This window comes from Somniosus microcephalus, chromosome 21 (genome assembly GCF_052327205.1).
Source record: "Somniosus microcephalus isolate GS21.2 chromosome 21, FLI_Smic_1.0, whole genome shotgun sequence".
In the NCBI taxonomy this organism is placed as follows: Eukaryota; Metazoa; Chordata; class Chondrichthyes; order Squaliformes; family Somniosidae; genus Somniosus; species Somniosus microcephalus.
Genome location: NC_141007.1, coordinates 58070604 through 58094820, shown reverse-complemented (window position 1 = coordinate 58094820; position 24217 = coordinate 58070604). Strand labels below are relative to the sequence as shown.

At 46.2% G+C, this 24217-nt stretch overlaps 1 protein-coding gene across 2 annotated transcripts in view; it reads right to left on the bottom strand.

Moving 5' to 3' along the window:
• Nucleotides 1–24217, bottom strand: part of slc39a11 (solute carrier family 39, member 11) — a 709353-nt gene that overhangs the window by 628008 nt on the left and 57128 nt on the right. For both annotated transcript variants that reach the window (XM_085963742.1, XM_085963743.1), the window contains exon 3: nt 9185–9343. In XM_085963742.1, the coding sequence (XP_085819868.1) occupies nt 9185–9343 (159 nt within the window). The remainder of the gene's footprint in view (nt 1–9184; nt 9344–24217) is intronic.

The window sequence follows — 24217 nt, the reverse complement described above, 5'->3', positions numbered from 1 at the left end:
GAGCAAGTGGAAGCCAAGCACAGGCAGCGCAAGGAGCGCACGTCAACCCAAGCACCCCACCCACCCGCCCCTTCAACCACCGTCTGCCCCACCTGTGACAGAGGCTGTAGGTCCCGCATTGGACTCATCAGTCACCTGCGAACTCATTTTTAATGTGGAAGCAAGTCATCCTCGGTTTCGAGAGACTGCTTAGAAAGAAGAGGAGAAATCTGGGATTAGGGATGGGCAATAAATGCTGGCCTTGCCAGCAACGCCCACATCCCATAAACAAATTTTTAAAAACTGCGTGATATGCATTTTTGTACAGTATATTTTTATATAAGAGCTGGAGTGAGAAGATACAAAAAATACTATGATGCACTTGCAGAACCGAACTTGCCACAAATAGAGCATTTGCATGGTTTCTTTGATTTTAAATATCTAATGAGCCACAGATATTCTAGAAACATACATAGAAGATAGGAGCAGGAGTAGGCCATCCGGTCCCTCGAGCCTGTTCCACCATTTAATGAGATCATGGCTGATCATCCAAATTCAGTACCCTGTCCCTGCTTTCTCCCCATATCCCTTGATCCCTTTAGCCTTAAGAAATATATCTAACTCCTTCTTGAATATATTTAATGAACTGGCCTCAACTGCCTTCTGTGGTAGAGAATTCCACAGGTTCACCACTCTCTGGGCGAAGAAATCCCTCCTCATCTCTGTCCTTATCTTTAGACTGTGACCCCTGGTTCTGGACTCCCCCACCATCAGGAACATCCTTCCTGCATCTAGTTTGTCTAGACCTGTTAGAATTTTATAAGTTTCAATGAGATTTCTAACTTCTGCCTGAAGCCTCCTTGAAAAGAACAGCTTCATACCGGCAATACAAGTAGCGGCAGAAAACAAGGAGACTGAGCTCTTAGTTTTGTCTAACACCAGCAACAGAAATTGAGCCTCGAGTACGGCAATGCTAAAGTTGTTTCAGCTCTCCTAATGTCTACTGTCATATAAAAGAAAACACACTGCGGCTGCAAATAATTTTTATTGGAGAACATTTGATATATATTCCTCTTCGGGATATATACTTCTAAATGGATGTACACAAAATGATGGCAGAATCCAGCTTACAATTAAGGGGAGTGCTCTCTACCTTCGATCAGCCTAGCTGAGCGATAATTGGTGTTGAAGTGTTTACACACTAACCGTACTCACACAGTACTGCATTGCAGGCTTCTGCACAATACCCTTCACTTCAAGTCCAGTAGCTTGCAAAGGTCAAGGGTAATTCAGTTACTCAAATAATTCAATCCTACATAGATTATGAATCAGACGTCTTGGTTTATGGCCAGTATTAAACATTCTGTATTTCTCAAGACTCCCAGTCTCAAAATATCTTACACTGACCTTTCCCCTTCTAGGTTTATAATGGCTGACAAACGAACAGACAAACCCTCTCCCTCTGCTTGCTGGCCTTATTTATATTGCCTGGGTGTCATCATTCATCATTTCAATCAGACAGAAGTAGGAATTTCTGTGTCCCACTAGATAAGATAATTACCATTTAAAACATGCATATTTTCCAAAGGGAACCACAGGAAAATGCTCGCTCATCAATCAATGGAACCGTTAAATTATACACAACAGACAGCAAGTGAATACTGTCTCTACAGTGCAGCATGCATGCCTCTTAGTTATACAGGAAAACACTGATGCTCCTACACACATTTTCTAAGCACCAATATCCCTACAACCAAATACTGCAAAGCCGCATCAAATTTTACACCAGTCATCTTAACCATGAAAAGCCTTTGGCAACTATGAGCAGTTGGCTGCAACCCAAGATGACTCCCGGTGAAATTTTAATTTCTTACAATTAAAATAATTATCCTCGTCATAACAGTGGTTTCTTCCCCTCCATTAACTTGGTTCCGACTCCTCTCTGCTTCCAATTTGTCCCCTGCCCAAAGCATGATCCCATTCCTTCACTTCAATTATTCCAAGTGCTTCTAACATGTATCCATGCTTCTGCTGTCAAGCTGTCATTCACAGCTAGGGCTCTCACAGTCAATTGGCTGGTGGAGGGAGAGTATGGAGAGGTGTAACTGGTCACAATAGCGACCAAATAAAATACTGGGTATAAGCAGTTATGGTCACAGAATAGTGCAGGATGGGGCACAAGCTGGAGGTCAAGTGAGGAGGAAATAATAAAGCGCCGTGGAGGAAGATGCAGCACAGTGTGACCCGAGTAAAATCAGCTGTCACTGTCGATTTCCAACTTTAATCATTTTAGTTCTTCGCACCCAGGAGTAATACTGATGAATAATAGATGGATATTAATTGGTATATCGTAACAAAGAAGGACCAGAAAACAAGAGTGCTTAGAGATGTGATTAGGTACGACAAAATTAAAATCTTTCTTTAAAGTTGTATTTCCAGCCAATTAACTCCAGCTCCTTTAACAGCAAATGTCCTCAACATATAACTTGCACCTAAGTATTTGCCAACATCTTAGATGAAGTGGACAAGCCAGATATTTCTGAAGTCAAAGCCAAACTAGTGCTCTGCCATAACTTGATGGCCAAAAACAGAGCCACGCCAAAGTGAAAGTAAAAGTCTGCTTGCCTTCCTTCTATGTTAAAGCTACCATTCCCATCAAAATATTTATAAATAGTCACAAAAATAATGTCTCTGGCCTTAGTTGAGCACTTAAGTGCAGTCCCACTCTCCAGCTGGGTGGGACTGCACTCGCCTGGTTCTATTCTTATCTATCTAATCATAGCCAGAAAATCACCTGCAATGGCTTCTCTTCCCACTCCCGCATCATTACCTCTGGGGTTCCCCCAAGGATCTGTCCTTGGCCCCACCTATTTCTCATCTATATGCTGCCCCTTGGCGACATCTTCCGAAAACACAACGGCCCAGAAATTCGGGTCGGGGGCTTCCCGCGGGTGCAAGCCCCCGACCTGCACTTACCTAGCACGCCAGCAGTTGAGCTGTAGGGTCCCATGGAATTCCGATCTGGGGCCTGGCCCAGCTGCCGGCGCGCTGTGCTTGCGTGTCCCAGGGGCGTAGTTAGTTTGATGCGTCCCCTGGGATCACGTGGGCCATGGGCAGCCAATCGGCGCAGGGAAAAGCCCATTCATAAGTAGTGACAGGAAGACCTGTCAAAACTTATAAATACTACGGCTCCAAAATAGCAGTAAACCTTCAAATAAATTTTTAAAAATCATCACACTTTTTAAATAAACTATAAATTACATTAAATAACTATTTTAAACAATAATTTAAATTTAAATTTTTTTTTTTATATTCTAACGGGGCTAAAAATAAACTTACCTTGCTTTAAAGTATTTAAAAATAATAAACCTGTGGAAAAAATGTTTTAATTTTAATTAATTGACCACTTACCTTTTAAAATGCAGGCCTTACGCCTGGTTTATACATTTCTAAAATCTAAAGACTTACCCTCACGGAAAAACCTGTAAAAAGAACGTAAGTTCAAAGCGCACGCGCAGACTCCCGCGCACACGCATTCGACCTCTGAACCCCTTCGTTCAGAGGAACGGAAGTGCCAGTTTCCAGCGCATGCGCAGTGCATGCAAGAAACCGGCACTTCCATCGGGCCCACACGTGAGTACCCCGTGCGTACTCACCCGTGGAGACCCGAATTTCTGGGCCAACATCCGTCTCCACATGTACGCTGACGACACGCAGCTCTACCTCACCACCACTTCCCTCGACCCCTCCACAGTCTCTAAATTGACAGACTGCTTGTCCGACATCCAGTACTGGATGAGCAGAAATTTTCTCCAATTAAATATTGGGAAGACCGAAGCCAATGTCTTCAGTCCCCGCCACAAACTCCGTTCCCTAGCCACCGACTCCATCCCACTCCCTAACATCTGTCTGAGGCTGAACCAGACTATTCGCAACGTTGGTGTCCTATTTGACCCTGAAATGAGCTTCCGACCACATATCCGTGGCATAACTAAGAACGCCTATTTCCACCTCCGTAACATTGCCCGTCTCCGCCCCTTGCCTCAGCTCATCCGCTGCTGAAACCCTCATCCATGCCTTTGTTACCTCTAGATTTGACTATTCCAACGCACTCTTGGCTGGCCTCCCACATTCCACCCTACGTAAACTTGAGGTCGTCCAAAACTCGGCTGCCCGTGTCCTAACTCGCACCAAGTCCTGTTCACCCATCACCCATGTGCTCGCTGACCTACACTGGCTCCTGGTTAAGCAGTGCCTTGATTTCAAAATTCTCATTCTTGTTTTCAAATGCATAAACAGGCCATTCGGCCCAACTGATCTATGCTGGTGTTTATGCTCCACACAAGCCTTTTCCCACTTTACATCATCTCACCTTGTCAACATATCCTTCTATCCCTTTCACCATCATGTGCTTATCTAGCTTCCCCTTAAATGCATCTATGCTATTTGCCTCAGCCACTCCATGTGGTAGTGAGTTCAACATTCTAACCACTTCCTGGGGAAAGAAGTTTCTCCTGAATTCCCTACTGGATTTATTAGTAACTATGTTATATTGGTGGACCCTAGTTTTAGACTTCCCCCAAGTGGAAAAATCTGTTCTGACGAAGGGTCACTGACCTGAAACGTTAACTCTGTTTCTCTCTCCACAGATGCTGCCTGACCTGCAGAGTATTTCCAGCATTTTGTGTTTCTATTTTGGAAAAATCTTCTCTACAGGAAACTTTGGTTTATCCGGAGGTTAACTGTCCGGAATGCTCGAGCCACCGGCAAAATTCAGGAGTCGGTTCAGTAAGTTTTTTTCCTTTTCGTTGCTTTTTTTTCCACCAGTCAGGCTCTGCACGGTCTAGCTAAAGCTGTTGCTTAGCTACAGAGACACTTGCAAGCTACGGCCGACTGTTTAGAAGTTGTTGCTAAGCAACAGGGTTTGTTGCCAGATACGGAGCTCAAAAGCTTCCATATGTTTTAACATTAGCACTGGTTTGTCCGGCAGTTTTGATGGGACGGCAACAGCTCGGTCTCGTCGGTGCCGGATAGCACAAAGTTTCCCACCAGCTGAACTGAAAAATTCAAACTAGTGGGGAAATTTTTCAGAAAGGGGTGACTGAACGCACCTGGCCCTGAGGGTGCAAAAGGAGCCTAATTTCTCGTACTGGTCTCAATTTCTCACCATAAATCAGAAAGAATTCCCAAGAAAAACTGATCCCGTGCACTTGATTTATCAATAGGAATAATAAATACTTAGCAGTAAACTTTCAACATATATTACATATATAAAAAAATATAAAAAGGAAAAACAGCTAAAAAAATATAAAAAGGAAAAACAGATGAACACTCCACACGACTCCATCTTTCTAATTGTTTAGCTCATTGCTTTGAAATGGAACGGAGTGCAGACTGTTACCCTCCGCTGAAAAATTGCTAATCCAGTAATATTTAGAACAAAACAAAAAGCAATTAATAAAAGCATTATGTTCCTTTTAATTATTAAACTCATTATCGTGTAAAATGCCACTTTTCAAGTGTCAAATAGCTGGGCGACTTTAGAGCATGTTATCTGTGCTTTGTCAGCTTTCAGTTCTTCGTAAAGGGTGCACGGCACTGTAACTATAGAATTGGTGTGAAGCAGCTTCACTTCGCATCAACACCACAGTTATAATGTAAGTGCAGCCTGAATCCAGAGTCAGGGCCTGATCTGACGCCAGTGCAGAAGAATCACACTGCATATAGTGACACCACTATTTCCAGCCAGAATGGAGATGACTGGCTAATTCCCGCGTCAATCACACCTCGAAACCGCACTGCTGTCGTGACTGGGATTGAATTTACGCACAGAATTTGTAACTTAAGAACGTGAGAAATAGGAGCAGGAGTCGGCCATACAGCCCTTCGAGCCTGCTCCACCATTCAATAAGATCATGGCTGATCTTCAATCTCAACTCTACTTTCCCATCCGATCCCCATATCCCTTGATTTCTTTAGAGTCCAAAAATCTATCGATCTCAGCCTTGAATATACTCAACGACTCAGCATCCACAGCCCTCTGGGATTGAGAATTTCAAAGATTCAGAACCCCGAGTGAAGAAATTACCCTCATCTCGGCCTTAAATGGCCAACTCCTTATCCTGAGACTATGCCCCCTAGTTCTAGACTCTCCAGCCAGGGGAAACAACCTCTCAACATCTACGCTGCCAATCCCCCTCAGAATTTTATACGTTTTAATGAGATCACCTCTCATTCTTCTAAACACCAGATCTACTCAATCTCTCCTCATAGGACAACCCTCTCATCCCAGGCCAAGTAACTATCCTCCACTCGCTGCATTTTGCTGGAGAAATAACACTGCTTTTAATCGGGGGAAGTTGCTGTAATTTCGGTCATGAGTTTGGTATTGTCTAGTTCGTAGAGACTCGTTAAATAGGCTCTGTAGACTGTTTGCTGTAGTGCGCTGTTTAAATGGTCTCGGTTTGCTGAGTAAACAGACTTTGCTTGCTGTAAAATAAACTGCTTGCTGAAAGTCCCGCCCATCTCCAACTCGCTGACTGACAGTGGTGTCAATAAGCACTCTGCTCCCTGTAGGAGGAAATCTCACTCACATATGTCTTGGAGTCAGTTCAGATGTTGACACCCAATTTACAGACTGGAGGTTTAGTATTGGTGCAAAGTTGAAACCATTTCAACAGCAACTTGCATTTATATAGCGCCTTTAATGTAATAAAACGTCCCAAGGCGTTTCACAGGAGCGATTATCAAACAAACATTGACACCGAGCCACTTCAGGAGATACTAGGACAGATGACGAGACGTTGCTGGACCGGGTGCCAACGTAGATCAGTGAGCACAGGGGTAATGGGTGCACAGGACTTGATGCCAATGTAGATCAGTGAGCACAGGGGTAATGGGTGCACAGAACTTGGTGCCAATGTAGATCAGTGAGCACAGGGGTAATGGGTGCACAGGACTTGGTGCCAATGTAGATCAGTGAGCACAGGGGTAATGGTGAACAGGACTTGGTGCCAATGTAGATCAGTGAACACAGGGGTAATGGGTGAACAGGACTTGGTGCGAACTAGATCAGTGAGCACAGGGGTAATGGGTGAACAGGACTTGGTGCCAATGTAGATCAGTGAGCACAGGGGTAATGGGTGAACAGGACTTGGTGCCAATGTAGATCAGTGAGCACAGGGGTAATGGGTGAACAGGACTTGGTGCCAATGTAGATCAGTGAGCACAGGGGTAATGGGTGAACAGGACTTGGTGCCAATGTAGATCAGTGAGCACAGGGGTAATGGGTGAACAGGACTTGGTGCCAATGTAGATCAGTGAGCACAGGGGTAATGGTTGAACAGGACTTGGTGCCAATGTAGATCAGTGAGCACAGGGGTAATGGGTGAACAGAACTTGGTGCGAATTAGATCAGTGAGCACAGGGGTAATGGGTGAACAGGACTTGGTGCCAATGTAGATCAGTGAGCACAGGGGTAATGGGTGAACAGGACTTGGTGCCAATGTAGATCAGTGAGCACAGGGGTAATGGGTGAACAGGACTTGGTGCCAATGTAGATCAGTGAGCACAGGGGTAATGGGTGAACAGGACTTGGTGCCAATGTAGATCAGTGAGCACAGGGGTAATGGGTGAACAGGACTTGGTGCCAATGTAGATCAGTGAGCACAGGGGTAATGGGTGAACAGGACTTGGTGCGAATTAGGATACAGGCAGCAGAGTTTTGGATGAGCTGAAGTTTATGGAGGGTGGAAGAGGGAGGCCGGCCAGGAGAGTGTTGGAATAGTCAAGTCTAGAGGCAACAAAGGCGTGGATGAGGGTTTCAGCAGCAGATGAGCTGAGGTAGGGGCGAAGTCGGACGATGTTAGAGGTGGAAGTAGGAGGTCTTGGTGATGGAGCGGATATGTGGTCGGAAGCTCATCTCGGCGTCAAACTGAATTTCACACTGGATTTGTAGTGTAAATACACCGGAAGTTTCTACCCTTAACCAAGATTTGTTTCCTTGTTCTTCTGCCTTTCATTTTTATTGTGCAAATCAGCTAAAAAGATTGTGGATTGTCATTTGTCCCACCTAATTTGGCAGCCGGAGAACTGCACAAAAATTTTGTAGATCTGAATTGTGACCTTGAGGTGTCTGTTGCATTTTCAGCTGGTCCCAAATCAGCAACTGGCGCAAGCAAATTTCCTGCTCACAAGCCTGATGATCATGGGGCAATGGCATCACCTGCACAACCTACAGTATCAGCAATGTGTGACCAACCTCACCCACTCCCTCCATGTAGCTTTACTCTGTTAGACATAAATAAAAAAATAAACCCGTGTCCGACAGCAAGTTACTGCTTCTCCTCCATTCAGCAATAATGGACTCACATACATACTGCACCAGGGAATTCAGAATAGGCAGGTGGATCGAAGGTCCTAACTGTCAAGTTGAGTCGTTTAGATGGAACTTCCCAGCGCTCCGTAATTAGTTGTCACACACACACACACACACACACACACACACACACACACACACACACACACACACACACACACACACACACACACTCTCTCTCTCCTCCCCCGCATATATTAATCACCTACTTTACTTCCCCTTCAATCCTACACCTCTCTTACCTACTCAACTATCCCCTGCCACCCTACCTACTTGGGTATGTACAGTACCCACCTACTTGCAGGTAGAGGGGCACTGGCACACCTACCCTCCGTCTGCTACCTCCTACCTACACCCTAGGGGGTACATATCTTTGTGGCAAGGTACTGCACCTTTTCAGGAGGCCTCCGTGGAAAGACCTGAAGATGAGGAGGATGCCTGGATAGCACAACTATTTTCTTTGATGATTTCACACTGTGACTCAGCCTGTCTCCGGTGAATGGCCTCAGTTAAGTGAAAAAGCATAAACAAACATGCAGCCAGTCAAAACACATGGATCCGTTCTTTCGTGGTATTATTATAAATCTTCTAAGAATAGTTATTTTGGTATTTTTTTTCAGGTTTAATTTGTCTGCATGTCAGAAAATTGTCTTTAAGTTAAATAAATCAGCTCCTTGGGTCTTGTCCAGTATTTTTGTTGAACATTCCCACATTTTCCCTTTTTCTTTTCCTGCTGGATATGTCACAGTTCTACACGCCAGCTAAGAGATGTCTGCACACCAGGAAACCCTGTGGACTCAAAGCGGACTTTGATTTATGCACACTCACCAGTGAGGGCAGCAAAACATCAGCCAAGTAAACAAATGCTGCTCCAAGCGTGAAGCCTACCCCCACGGGAAAGAAGGCAAACGCTCCATAGGTCCCAGAAGATTCTGCCATCTCAATCGCAGGGGCCAGCAGGGACCAGTAAGACGCGGCCAGCATGACCTGGGGTACAGAAACAAAATGAACAGAAGCTGTAGTTACTGAATTAGGCAAGCACAGCGTTAAGACCAAGAATGATATGACTTAGCAATGAATTGCCCAGAAAAAAATGTATTACACTCAGACATCAGAAAATGCAGCTTATTTTCTTGTAGTTTAGCTTTGCTTGACATAAGACATCTATTGTCTTGTGCACCTGTCATGCTTATCCAGATGCAATGCTCTCCATTTTTCATCGAGAGTGAAGGAGGAATCTTGTTCTAATAATTAGCAGATGAACGAGAGAGACACATAACTAGTTACACATAAATAGGCCTCTTGGTGGGCTTTTCTGCGCAAGTGGGATAAACTCGAGACTGAATACGTTTCTCCAATTTATTCAGTGATCATTCTATAAGAAGCACAGTAATACAGAAAGGATTACACATAGGCTGGTGCGGGTTACAACACATGAACACATCCAAGTGGTAAAAATGAAATCATAAATTACAACGGTATTTTATTTATTAAAGTTATTTGAAACCCAGAGATGTGTCCTTCAGCCAGTGCTATTTTACAAATATACAACTGCTGTTGTTTGGAGTGTTCCATTTAACCATTCTTGCCACTTATATTTTCAGGCATTGGGCATCACAGTGAACTGTGACAAACATCAGAATTTCACACTCAAATTATTTGACTTCAAACTAAGTGCCATTTTACTTTATGCTTATGTTAGATGGGACCAGCACACCCTGTGGCACAACATATAAATCCTTTAAACAATTTACAGTAGAAAGTTCCATTTTTTAAGATCTTTAAAAACAATTTGTAGTCTACAACATAACTTGCATTTAAATAGCACCTTTAACGCCATAAACTATCTCAAGGCGCTTCACAGACACATTAGCAAACAAAATTTGACACCGAGTCACATAAGGAGATATTAGGGAAGATGACCAAAAGTTTCTTCACTAAGGTAGGTTTTAATTGCATCTTAAAGGAAGAAAGAGAGGTAGAGGTGCGGAGAGGTTTTTTTGGAGGGAATTCCAGAGCTTACGTCCTTGGCAGCTGAAGGCACGGCCGCCAATGGTGGACCGATTAAAATCGGGGATGTGCAAGAGGCCAGAATTGAAGGAGCACAGATGTCTCGAGGGGGTTGTGGGACTGGAGGAAGAAATGTGGGAATCAAGGAAGGTGGGGTGGAGTACAATTTGGAAAGAGTGGGAATTTCTGGTAAGTACTGGGTAAGTAGTAGATGTAAAAAGTGAAATTTAGTTGAACATTTTGATTTTAACCTAGAACTTTAAAAACTGTCGTTAACAGAAGCTGCCTGTCAGTGGCAGTTAACTGTCGGTCAGTGGTAAGTGTTTGTCTTGAACAGGTGCTAATCACAGGGAGCAGGAGAGCTGAGTCAACACTTATAATCTAGGAGCCTCACCCAATTTACAAGAGTAAACATCTACAGAGCGGTCTGCAGAGAGCAGGGTTAAAATGGAGTGTACTTAAACAGAGTGTTTTATTTGGGAATTTGGAAAGAGTGGGGATTCGGCAAAGAGGGGGAAGGAGTTGCTGCTTTTTGCCTTCACTACACGTAGTGCTTTGGGTTACAGGTTGATATTTAAATTCATTACCCATAACTTAATCTAGATCAAATAAGTGGTCAAGAAACGAAACTGTAAACTAAGTTACCTAATTACAAATTTAATTAGATAAAACAAGGTCATATAGGGATGGCAGTGCAGGTGGTGTGCCTCAACTGCAGCGTGTGGGAGTTTGTGGAGAGCATTGTGATCCCGGACAACCACATTTGCAGTAAGTGCCTGCATCTTGAGGAACTTCAGCTCAGAGTTGTTGAGCTGGAGTCTGAGGTGCAGACATTGCGGGGCCTCAGGGAGGGGGAAGAGTTACCTGGACACTTTGATCCAGGAAGCAGTCACACCCCTTAGGTTAGGTAGTGGTACAGGTCTGATTAGTGGTCAGGGACAGGAGGGTGTGACTGCTACTCAGGCAGGTAAGGGGACCCCAGGTGCAGTGCTGGAGGAGCCTCAGCCTTTGCCCTTGTCCAACGGGTATGAGGTTCTTGCTAACTAACAACAGAAAACGCTGGAAATACTCAGCAGGCCAGGCAACATCCATGGAGAGAGAAACAGAGTTAATGTTTCAGGTCAGAGACCCTTTGTCAGAACTGGAAAAAAGCAGGAAATGGAAAGCTGGGAAAAGGGGGAGGGGATGAAAGAACAAAAGGGAAGGTCAGTGATAGGATAGAAAGCAGGAGAGATTAAGAGACATTAAGTGATATTCAAGGCAAGAGGAGGTGGTGATGGGACAGGTTAAGGAATAAAGGATGGCTCTAGATGAAGTGTGGATTGCGCTGGCAGAATGAAGGACAGATGCCATGTGGGAGGGGAAAAAAAGACCAAACAGAAAGTGGGGATAAAAAAAAAGATATATATATATATGTGATAGGGGCCGAGGTTATGATCTGGAATTGTTGAACTCTATGTTGAGTCCAGAGGGCTGTAGAGTACCTAATCGAAAGATGAGGTGCTGTTCCTCGAGCTTACGCTGAGCTTCCGTGGAACAATGCAAGAGGCTGAGGACGGTGAGGTCTGAGTGGGAATGGAGCGGTGAATTAAAGTGACAGGCCACTGGGAGCTCGGGATCCCCCTTATGGACTGAACGGAGGTGTTCGGCAAAGCGGTCACCCAATCTGCGTTTGGTCGCCCCAATGTAGAGGAGACCACAGTGACCTTCCCCTTCACCCGGCACCTTCCCGTGCAAGCGCAGGAGATGCAACACCTGCCCTTATACCTCCCCCCTTCCCACTGTCCAGGGCCCCAAACTCCCCTTCCAGGTGAAACAGCGATTTACTTGTACTACTTGCAATCTAGTATACTGTATTCGCTGCTCACAATGTGGTCTCCTCTACATTGGGGAGACCAAACGCAGATTGGGTGACCGCTTTGCGGAACGCCTCCGTTCAGTCCGTAAGGGGGATCCCGAGCTCCCGGTGGCCTGTCACTTTAATTCACCGCTCCATTCCCACTCAAACCTCACCGTCCTCGGCCTCTTGCATTGTTCCACGGAAGCTCAGCGTAAGCTCGAGGAACAGCACCTCATCTTTCGATTAGACACTCTACAGCCCTCTGGACTCAACATAGAGTTCAACAATTCCAGATCATAACCTCGGCCCCTATCACATATATATATTTTCTTTTCTTTTTTTTTATTCCCACTTTCTGTTTGGCCTTTTTTTTCCCTCCCACATGGCAGCTGCCCTTCATTCTGCCAGCGCAATCCACACTTCATCTAGAGCCATCCTTTGTTCCTTAACCTGTCCCATCACCACCTCCTCTTGCCTTGAATCTCTCTCAATGTCTCTCAATCTTTCCTGCTTTCTATCCTATCACCGACCTTCCCTTTTGTTCTTTCATCCCCTCCCCCTTTTCCTAGCCCCTAAACCGGCTTTCCATTTCCTGCTTTTTTCCAGTTCTGATGAAGGGTCTTTGACCTGAAACGTTAACTCTGTTTCTCTCTCCACGGATGTTGCCTGGCCTGCTGAGTTTTTCCAGCATTTTCTGTTGTTAGTTCAGATTTCCAGCATCCGCAGTATTTTGCTATCCTATGAGGTTCTTGCTGCCTGTGTGGATGAGGGAAAAGCCTGCAGAATGGATGAGCAAGCTGACCATGCCACCATAAAGGAAAAAAAAGACTTGCATTTATATAGCGCCTTTCACGACCACCGGACATCTCAAAGCACTTTACAACCAATGAAGTACTGTTTTGTAGTAGAGTCACTATTGTAATGTGGGAAATGCAGCAGCCAATTTGCGCACAGCAAGGTCCCACAAATAGCAATGTGATAGGGGGGAGGGGGAGGGGAGGATCCAGTTGTCGTGGTCCATGTGGGAAACAACGACATAGGTAGAACTAGGAATGAGGTTCTGCTGAGGGAGTTTGAGGAGCTAGGATCCAAATTAAAAAGCAGAACCTCAAAAGGTAATAATCTCTGGAATGTTACCTGTGTCACGTGCAAATTGGCATAGGGACAAACAGATTAGAGGTTTAAATGCATGGCTCAAAGAGTGGGAGGAAGGGGTTTTAGTTCATCGGGCACTGGCACCAGTACTGGGGAAAGAGGGAGCTGTTCCGTTGGGACGGGCTCCATTTAAACCGGGCTGGGACCAGTGTCCTGGCGAATCGAATAACTAGGGCAGTAGACAGGGCTTTAAACTAGTGAAAGGGGGGGTGGGAGAATTTAGGAAAGAGTAAATTTAAAAGCAGCGAGAGAAATGTCAAGGCTCTGGAGCAGAGAAGAGTTTGGGGTAAAAATAAGCAGAGTGGGTCAGGAAGGGCAGAGAAACAAAGGTAATAAGGCATCAGTGACTAAGGTGACATCAGGGGAAAATAGAAATAAGTCCAAGCTAAAGGCACTATATCTGAATGCGCGAAGCATTCGCAACAAAATTAATGAATTAATAGCGTAGATAGAAATTAATAGCTTTGATCTAATAGTCATTACGGCGATGTGGTTGCAATGTGGCCAAGTTCAAGAACTAAGTATTCCAGGATACTTAACTTTTAGACGAGATAGGCAAAATGGGAAAGGAAAAGGGATAGCCCTGTTAATAAAGGATGGGATAAAGACAATGGGCCAGAAATTCGGGTCTCCACGGGTGAGTACGCACGGGGTACTCACCCGTAAGCCCAATGGAAGTGCCGGTTTCCTGCATGCACTGCGCATGCGCGGGAAACCGGCACTTTCGTTCCCCTGAAAGAAGGGGTTCAGAGGTCGAACGCGTGTGCAGGAGAGGCAGCGCGTGCGCATCGAACTTACGTTTTTTTTGCAGGTTTTCCTGGGAGGGTAAGTCTCCAGAAGTTAGACATTTAAAAAGCAGTCACAAGGCCTGCTTTTTACAAGGTGCCATAAGTGGTGAATTAATTAAAATTAAAACATTTTTCCACAGGTTTATTATTTTTAAATACTTCAAAGAAAGGTAAGTTTATTTTCAGCCCCATTAGAAAATAAAATTATTTTTTTCAAAAATTTAAATTATTGTTTAAAATAGTTATTTCATGTAATTTATAGTTTATTTAAAAAATGTGATTTTTAAAAAATTTATTTGAAGATTTAGTGATGTTTTCGGGCTTATAGTATTTATAAGTTTGACAGCACTTCCTGTCAAACTTATGAATGAAGTATTCCCTGCTCCGATTGGCTCCCCATGGCCCACGTGATCCCAGGGGACGCATCGAACTAACTGCGCCCCTGGGATACGCAAGCACTGCGCGCCGGCAGTTGGAGCAGGCCCAGGATCGGAATTCCACGGGGGCCTACAGCTCAACGGCCGGCGTGCAAGGTAAGTGCAGGTCGGGGGCTTATACCCGCGGGAAGCCCCCGACCCGAATTTCTGGGCCAATATAAAGAAAGCATCTTAACTCGGAAAATCAAGTAGTAGAATCAGTTTGGGTGGAACTATGAAACAGCAAGGGGCAGAAAACATTAGTGGGAGTTGTTTATAGGCCCCCAAAGAGTAGTTGTAATGTAGGGTAGAGTATAAGTCAGTAAAATTAGAGTCGCGTCTAACAAGGGTAATACAGTAAGGACATGGTAACCGGGCACTTAGAAAATAATAATAGGATTGTGCAGAGTGAACACGGATTTATGAAAGGGAAATCATGTTTGACGAATCTGTTGGAGTTTTTTGAGGTTGTAACTAACAGAATAGATAAGGGGGAACCAGTGGATGTGATGTATTTGGATTTTCAAAAGGCATTCGATAAGGTGCCACACAAGAGGTTATCAAACAAAATTAGGGCTAATGGGATTGGGTAATATACTAGCATGGATGGAGGATTGGTTAACGGACAGAAAACAAATTGTAGGAATAAACGGGTCATTTTCAGGTTGGCAGGCTGTAACTGGTGGGGTACCGCAAGGATCAGTGCTTGGGCCTCAGCTATTTACAATCTACATCAATGATTTAGATGAGGGGACCAAATGTAATATATCCAAGTTTGCTGATGATACAAAGCTAGGTGGGAATGCAAGTTGTGAGGAGGATGCAAAGCGGCTTCAAGGGGATATAGACAGGCTAAGTGAGTGGGCAAGAACATGGCAAATGGAATATAATGTGGAGAAATGTGAAGTTATCCACTTTGGTAGGAAAAATAGAAAAGCAGAGTATTTTTTAAATGGTGAGAGATTGGGAAATGTTGGTGTTCAGAGGGACCTGGGTGTCCTTGTACAAGAATCACTGAAAGTTAACATGCATGTACAGCAAGCAATTAGGAAAGCAAATGGTACGTTGGCCTTTATTACAAGAGAATTTGAGTATAAGAGTAAAGACGTCTTACTGCAATTATACAGGGCCCTGGTGAGACCACACCTGGAGTATTGTGTACAGTTTTGGTCTCCTTACCGAAGAAAGGATATACTTGCCATAGAGGGAGTGGAATAAAGGTTCACCAGACTGGTTCCTGAGATGGGGGGATTGTCCTATGAGGAGAGATTGAGTAGACTAGGCCTATATTCTCTCGAGTTTAGAAGAATGAGGGGTGATCTCATTGAAACATACAAAATTCTTACTGTTGTGTATTTTGAATGTTGTATTTGAATTGTCCCACATAGCGTGCCGTAGTTGTGATGTGCAATGCACTATGGGAAATAGAGTGCATTGAGTTGAGAAGATTCTCTGGAAAGTGATGGCTGTTAACTGAACTCTGTCTCCTGCGTACTCTTTTAATTGTTATACAAGCAAGGTTATTAAACTCTTGAGATCTAACAAAAGTGGCGACGAGGACGTCTGAACTTACGTGGCTCTGCTGTGCGGAAGATAGTCGGGTTTTACGTGTTTAAAACTGTTATTTTTGCCGTGGACAGTTAATTAAAGTGAGGCTGGCTCGAGGATAAAGGAGCTTGAAATGGCGGGAAGACGAGATGGCGCATAAGGTACTAACGACTTGAGGAAGGGGAGGAAAAGCAGTGAGTAAATCGGGAAGGACATTTATTCAACTGTGAAACGATCTGTGAATTGAAGCACTAAATAACTGGTAGTGATTTTAGTTGAGTTCAACATTGGAAGGATCCTTAGTGAATGATAATTAGGAGCCCGAGAGAAGGAAAATGGCTGGAATTATCGGTAACATTGGACCGTTTGATGAGAATGTCGAACAATGGAGCTCATACACAGAACGATTTGAATACTTCACACAAGCAAATGACATTGGAGGGGACAAAGTAGTACCTACATTGTTAAGTGTGATGGGACCAAAGACTTTCAATCTTTTGCGTACTTTAGTGCATCCAGATAAACCAGGGACTAAACAATATAGCGAAATTGTGGAGATACTAAAAGGGCATTTTTCACCCAAACCCCTAGTCATAGCTGAGAGGTTTAGGTTCCACAGGCGTAACCAGGAAGAAGGAGAAACAGTGACCATGTTTGTAGCTGCACTAAAAAGACTATCAGAGCACTGTGGGTTTAATGACGTGCTTAATGATACTATAAGAGACAGGCTAGTGAGTGGTATGAGAACTGAAGCCATACAGAAGAGACTATTAACGGAGAGTAATCTGACTCTACAAAAGGCCATTGAAATCAGTATTTCCATGGAATTGGCAGCTAAGAAAGCTCAACAGTTGGGTGCAACAGAAAAAGTGCACAAAGTAAGAACAGAGAGCCAAGGGCCATGCTTCCGTTGTGGCAAAACAGGGCATCTTGCGTCTGCATGCTGGTGTGTGGACATGGATTGCCACAGCTGTGGTAAAAAGGGACATATTCAGCGCGCATGCAGAAATAAAAAGGACACAGAGAAAACGTCAAAGACGGAAGGAAGAAAAAAAAAGTCAGACAAAAGATAAAGAAGCATGTCCGCTCTGTAAACAGGACAAAACAGAGGCAAGTGACACTTCAGAGGAGGAACTATCACTGAACGTGCTGACTATAGCTGGGGATTTGCATGGCTACTGGGTCTCACCCTTGCTAGAGGGGCAGCCTGTGCGAATGCAGATTGATACTGGGGCAGCAGTATCTCTTATGTCAGAGACAGTCTACAAAAAGACATTAAAGCACCTTCCACTTCAGCCAGCTAACATAGCGTTAAAGACATATACCAGTGAAAGAGTAACCGTGAGAGGTATCACTGAGGTCACAGTTCAGTTGAATGGACAAACTAGGAAGTTACCACTCTACGTAGTTAAAGGAGACTACCCCTCCCTGCTGGGACGTTCGTGGATGGAGAGAATAAAATTAGACTGGTCATCAGTCTACATGATGTCACACAATCATCCAGGCTTACCCGCCATCTTAAAGAAACATGCAGAAGTCTTTAATGGAGAACTGGGTAGCATGAATGATATTACTGTGAAGCTTCGTATTAAGCAGGATAGCAAACCCAAGTTCATGAAGGCACGACCCGTACCTTATGCCATCAGACCAAAAGTCGAGGCTGACTTAGAAGCCCTAGTTGAAAGCGGAGTACAAGAACCAGTCAGCGTGAGTGAATGGGCAACGCCCATCGTACCAGTGCTCAAGAAAGGGGGTGGAGTTAGGATATGTGGAGATTTTAAAGTAACTGTTAACCCTGTATTGTCAGTGGAGCAATATCCGCTTCCCCATATTGATGATTTGTTTGCGGGACTTGCTGGGGGCCAGAAGTTTAGCACAATCGACCTCTGTCAAGCCTACCTGCAAATGCATGTGGATGAACAGTCACGAGAAATGCTGACTATTGTGACGCACAAGGGCATATTTAGGTATCGTCGACTTCCTTCGGAATTACATCAGCTCCAGCGCTTTTCCAACGTGCTATGGACCAGATCCTTAGTGGATTGCCTGGAGTCCAGTGCTACTTAGATGATATCTTAGTTACTGGGTGTGATGACCAAGACCATCTGCGTAACTTGGACGCAACACTACAGAGACTGAGGGATTACAGACTCAAGAGTTCGCAGGGATAAATGCGATTTTTTTCAGGCATCAGTTGAGTACCTCGGTCATGTGATCGATGCCACAGGCCTTCACAAGGCACCGTCCAAGACCAAGGCAATCGTGGATGCCCCAGCACCTGAAAATATCAGCCAGCTGCGTTCTTTTCTAGGGTTACTGAACTACTATGGACGGTTCATACCAAACCTAGCCTCGATGCTGAGGCCGCTGCATTGGTTGCTATGTAAAGACAAGGGCCTAGAAATTCACTTTGGGCCCGCCAGCTGGCGTGCGCCCAAAAGTTAGCGCTGAGCGCGGAGCCAGTTGCGACCATCAGATATTCAGTTTTTGCGCCCCAAGTCGGAACCGGGTGCTATTCCAGGGTGTGCCCGCCCCCGCTTGGGGCGCTGAAACTGAATTTCAGCGCTCTAGGCGCCGCTGCACCACCCGCTGCGGAGCGGCAGGCTGCGGTACTACAGGCCTCTTCCTTCTCTTAAGGGGGAGGTGCCTGCAACGGGGAGATCGCCGCTGGATAGTGCCGGCAAATGAGCCCGGCACCACGGAGAAGTGCCGGGTTCGCGGAAAACAGCCGGCAATGCCGCGGGGGGGGGGAGCGGGTGGAGGAGGCCGGGGAAGGAGGTGCGGGCAGGCGGCCGCCAAAAAAGCGGCCAGCCGCACCTCCACCTTAAAGCGCCCCACTAAGGCTACAGTACGGCCCCGTTTTCTGATCGCTGTTTGCGGCCGCTGCGGAAGAGGCGGCCGCAACTCAATATGGGGGTCGGGCCGGTAGCGGGGCACTGCGCACACCGATGACGTCATCGGTGCCGGCGCAGCGCTAACGGCTACCGCCGCCATTACCGCTGCGCTGAATATCAGCGCAAACTCCTCTATTGGCGCAGAAGCCCTCTTTGGGCGGTAACTGGCCGCAAAGCTGGCAGCGCCTTACTGAATTTCTAGGCCAAGAAGTGGGAATGGACTAACAAGTGCCAGGAGGCGTTCATGACAGCAAAGGACATGCTCCTGAAGTCAGAGGCTTTGACGCATTTTAACCCTTCATTACCAATACAGTTAGCTTGCGATGCACCGTTATATGGTGTGGGAGCGGTCGTTTCTCATATCATGCCAAACGGAGAAGAGAAGCCGATAGCATTCGCATCTAGGACTTTGAACAGAGCTGAAACTAACTACGCCCAAATAGAACGAGAAGTACTGAGCATCGTTTTTGACGTTCGCAAGTTTCACCAATATTTGTACGGGAGACAGTTCACCCTACTAACAGATCACCGCCCTCTCACGACCATCTTCGGGTCACATACAGGGATTCCGTCACTTGCTGCGAGCAGAATGCAAAGGTGGGCGCTGCTGTTGTCTGCACACACATTTGACATTAGATATCGCAAGTCTGACCTGCACGGCAACGCCGACGGTCTTTCCAGGTTGCCACTGCCTGTCACCAAGCCTATGACGCGTAGCATGGACATCTGCTATTTTAGGCAGGTGGAGAACACGCCTGTTACTTCGACACAGGTCCGACGAAACACCAGAAACGACCCAGTGTTGTCTGCAGTGCTGGACATTATCGTCAGGGGCAAGCTTGACAGCGATGACCCAAACCTGAAACCATATCTCTTAAGGAGAAACGAACTGTTGGTGCAGTCTGGATGTTTGCTGTGGGGGAGGAGAGTGGTTATTCCACCATCGCTACGGAAACCAGTGTTACAGCAACTACACTCCGGACACTGCGGAATGGTTCGTATGAAAGAAATAGCGAGGAGCTACTTCTGGTGGCCGGGTATGGATGGATAGATTGAGGACAAAGCTAAAACCTGTTCCTCATGTCAGAGAGTTCGTAATGTGCCACAGCTTGTACCTCTTCACCCCTGGGACTTTCTGGAGGAAGCATGGCACCGCATTTATGTAGACTTTGCAGGTCCATTCGAGGAGAGAATGTTCCTGGTGGCTGTTGACATGCACAGTAAGTGGCCAGAGGTTGTTACAATGAGGTCCACCACTGCTGAGAAGACCATCGAGAAGTTAGGTGAGGTGTTCAGCCGATTTGGATCTCCGATGCAACTTGTCTCAGACAACGGTCCACAGTGGGTGTCACAAGAAATGGCTACATTCCTGCAGGTGAATGGCGTACAACATATCAGGGCTGCACCATACCACCCTGCGACCAATGGTCTAGCTGAGAGGTTTGTTCAGACCATGAAACACTCTAAAGGCATCGCAAGGCCAGGGAACGCTTCATCAGCAACTGAATAGTTTCCTGTTGAGTTACAGGAACACACCACATGCGACTACAAAAGCATCACCTGCCACTCTACTGCTCAAAAGAGAGCTACGAACCAACTTCGACCTGCTGAAACCGCCAAAGGTGAAAGACATGGTACAGTATCAGCAGGACAAGCAGATCAAGCGACGTGAACAACGCTCCAAAGACAGAGTCTTCAGTCCAGGTGAACATGTGTTGGCACGGAACTACAGTGGTGGACCTAAGTAGGTTCCTGCTACAGTCATTGCACAGACTGGTCCAGTATCCTACACTGTACAGACACCCGAGGACATTGTCTGGAAGAGACACACCGATCAGCTTCTACGAAGTGCAGCAACACCCACTGAACCACCAACAGCAGTTTATCTGCCATTGGGTGACGCTGTGGGTCATCCGCCTTTTACACCGAGAGGCTCACCTTCTGAGGAAACAGCCGCTCCAGCCCCTATCTCATCAGCAAGGGAGACCTGTATACAGGCACCTCAGCCACCTACACCTGTGTTGACGTCACCTGTGAGAGACAATGAACTGGAGAGCCAGGTTGACCGCTGGTATCCTACCAGAGAGCGGCGGGCCCCTATACGTTTGAACTTATAGTTCAGAGGCTTACCCTTTATCTGGGACAGAATAATCCACATGGGTATAGCCATGGTTGGAGGAAGTCTACCCTCACTCCCAGGTTATTGGCCTAGAAATTGGGTATAGCCCCGCTTGGGGCGTTAGAATTGGCGCAGCGCAAAGTTTATAGCCAGACACAACTTATCGCCACCTGGCGCGATATTGGGTTACATCGCCCCTAAAGGTGATTGAGGCGCGAATTCAGGCATTACACGGGACTCCTAAGGCGCTAAACTTCCGGCGCAACCCAATATCGGAGCGGACGGGCACAGCGCAGGTGCTCTCAATTACCGATGACCACGAGACTTCCTGGTGCCGGCCAGCTCTTAAAGGGGTGGGTCAGTCAGCTTCAGCATGCACACTCTGTGCCTTGCAGGCCTCAGAATCGGCGCAGGCCCTTCTCTGGCGCTAAAAACTTGGACCAAATGGAGAAGGTGAGACAGAGAGCAGAGCGCTTCACCAATGAGGCTCTGGAGCAATTGGTGGCCGCAGTGGAGTGCTGGCGAGATGTTCTCTACCCAGAAAATGGCAGGAGGCCGAATCATAAGGACTACCGACTATGCCAGAGGGTCAACTCCAGCAGCATGGTGACCAGGAGCCCTGTCCAATGCAGAAAAAAATTCAACGACCTCACTCGGGTCATGAGGGTGGGTGTTGTTTCTGCAAACTTCTGCATCCCTTCATTTGCACCTGACTTTATGGCTACAGGGTGGCCTGTGCCCCATTGGCCATCTGCCAGCAAGCACCCATGGCCCTTTCTGGGCACACACATGCACATTTGACTCAAGGCGTCATGTAAGGGCTCTTGCACCATGGGGGGCAGGAGATGATCACTCAGGGCATCATGTAAGGGCTCTTCCACCATGGGGGGCAGGAGATGATCACTCAGGGCATCATGTAAGGGCTCTTCCACCATGGGGGGCATGAGATGATCACTCAGGGCATCAGGTAACATAACTTCCCCTCCTTTCCCCTGCAGTCCAAGCTGGCGAGGATTGGCAAAGACCAGCTTCGCACCGGTGGAGGACCTCCACAAGTGGTCACTCTCACGGATCTCGAGGAGAGAGTCCACCAGATTCTTGGAGGACGTCTGAGTGGTCCTGTAACCACTGCAGCTGCCGACCCCATTGTCGACAGCGATGGTAAGGTTCTCACCTTTTACAACTGTCTCCTTCCACTTGTTCCCCCCGCCAGCATGCTTTCTCACTGTGGACCCATGTCATAGCCTTGCCGCAATCTGGCATCCCTTGCTGCCAAGCTGTCCTTTTGCTAAAGCCACTCTTCCATCTCCCTCCTTTCAGATGCTGCATCACCAGCTCGGGAGCCGGGCCCTCAAGCTGCCAGTGCCAGTGCCTCCAAAGGCTCAATGAGAAAAGTACTGTCCAACAGAAGGTAATCAACTCTCTCCAGCAACGATCAGAATGGCCAGCCCAAATGGCTGCAGCTTTTATACTAGTGCTGTCCCCTTTAAATAGCGCCCCCCGAGTCCGAGAAGGGCCTGGGAACACTCCATCCAACTGTCACTAATAGCGCCAGGCAGAAAGGTTGCGGGCGCCACCGAATATCCGGTCCGGGGCGCCAAAAAGGCGTTGCACACTGAAATGACGTCATGATCTGCCTGCGCCCATGGGCGCGCGCAAAGAGTTAGCGCCGGCGCTAAAAGGATACTCAATATGGGAGGTGGCGCTATATTCACTGCGCCCGCCCGATAATTGGGTAATGCCCCAATTCTTGGGCTCTTTAGGCGCTAATCGCTGGCGCTACCAACCGAATTTCTAGGCCATTGTGTTTTAAAAATGTTGTGGTTCTATTGGGACATCTAATTTAAGAGGGGAGGAGATGTTGTGTATTTTGAATGTTGTATTTGAATTGTCCCACATAGCTTACCGTAGCTGTGATGTGCAATGCACTATGGGAAATAGAGTGCATTGAGTTGAGAAGATTCTCTGGAAAGTGATGGCTGTTAACTGAACTCTGTCTCCTGCGTACTCTTTTAGTTGTTATACAAGCAAGGTTATTAAACTCTTGAGATCTAACACTTACAGGGCTTGACAGGGTAGATGCAGGGAGGATGTTTCCCCTGGCTGGGGAGTCTAGAACCAGGGGTCGCAGTCTCAGAATAAGGGGTCAGCCATTTAGGACTAAGATGAGAAAAAATTTCTTCACTCAGAGGGTGGTGAATCTTTGGAATTCTCTACCCGAGAGGGCTGTGGAGGCTCAGTTGTTGAGTAACTTCAAGACAGAGATGGATACATTTTTGGATATTAAGGGAATCAAGGGATAAGGGGATAGTGCAGGAAAGTGGAGTTGAGGTAGAAGATCAGCTATGATCTTATTGAATGGCAGAGCAGGCTCGAGGGGCCGAATGCCCTAATCCTACTCATGTTTCTTATGTTCTTATGAAGAAGTGAGCCCATCACTTTTTTTTTTAATGGCAAGGGATGCACCTTGAATTTCAGATCAGTGAGCCTTACCTCAATTATGGGCAAAATGTTTGAGATGTTGGTGACATAAGGGATCAGATGAAAACACAGGGTCTCATTAGAGACACAGTCAACATGGATGGGCATGTTGTGTCAGAATGGGCATGTTGTGATTGACCAATTTACTGAAGTTCCTTGAGGAGATTACAAATCTGTTGGATAAGGGTGAGGCAGCGAACGTTATCCACCTACTTTCAGGAACACTTATCCACATAACAAACTGAGTCACAAGGGGAAAGTGCCAAAGTATTAGACTGGACTAATGCATAGCCAAAAGGTAGACGAAAAAGGATGGTGGTGCATCGGGAGGTGTCCGAGTGGAAACCGTTTGCCAATACAGTCCCACAGGGGTTGGCATTGGGGTCAATGTTATTTACCATTTTTATAAATGACTTGGGGGACAGAATATTGTCTGAGGGTTTCTAAATTTATAACCATCGAGAAAGCTGAAGTGCTCGGCAAAGGTTTCTGGAACTAAGTCATGTTTTTAAGAAAGGAATGAATAGTAAAGCTTTGTAGAGAGCTGCGTCAAAAAACATTACACAGTTCTTTTTGAAGCAATTACATAAGCAGACAGCCCTGTCAAAAA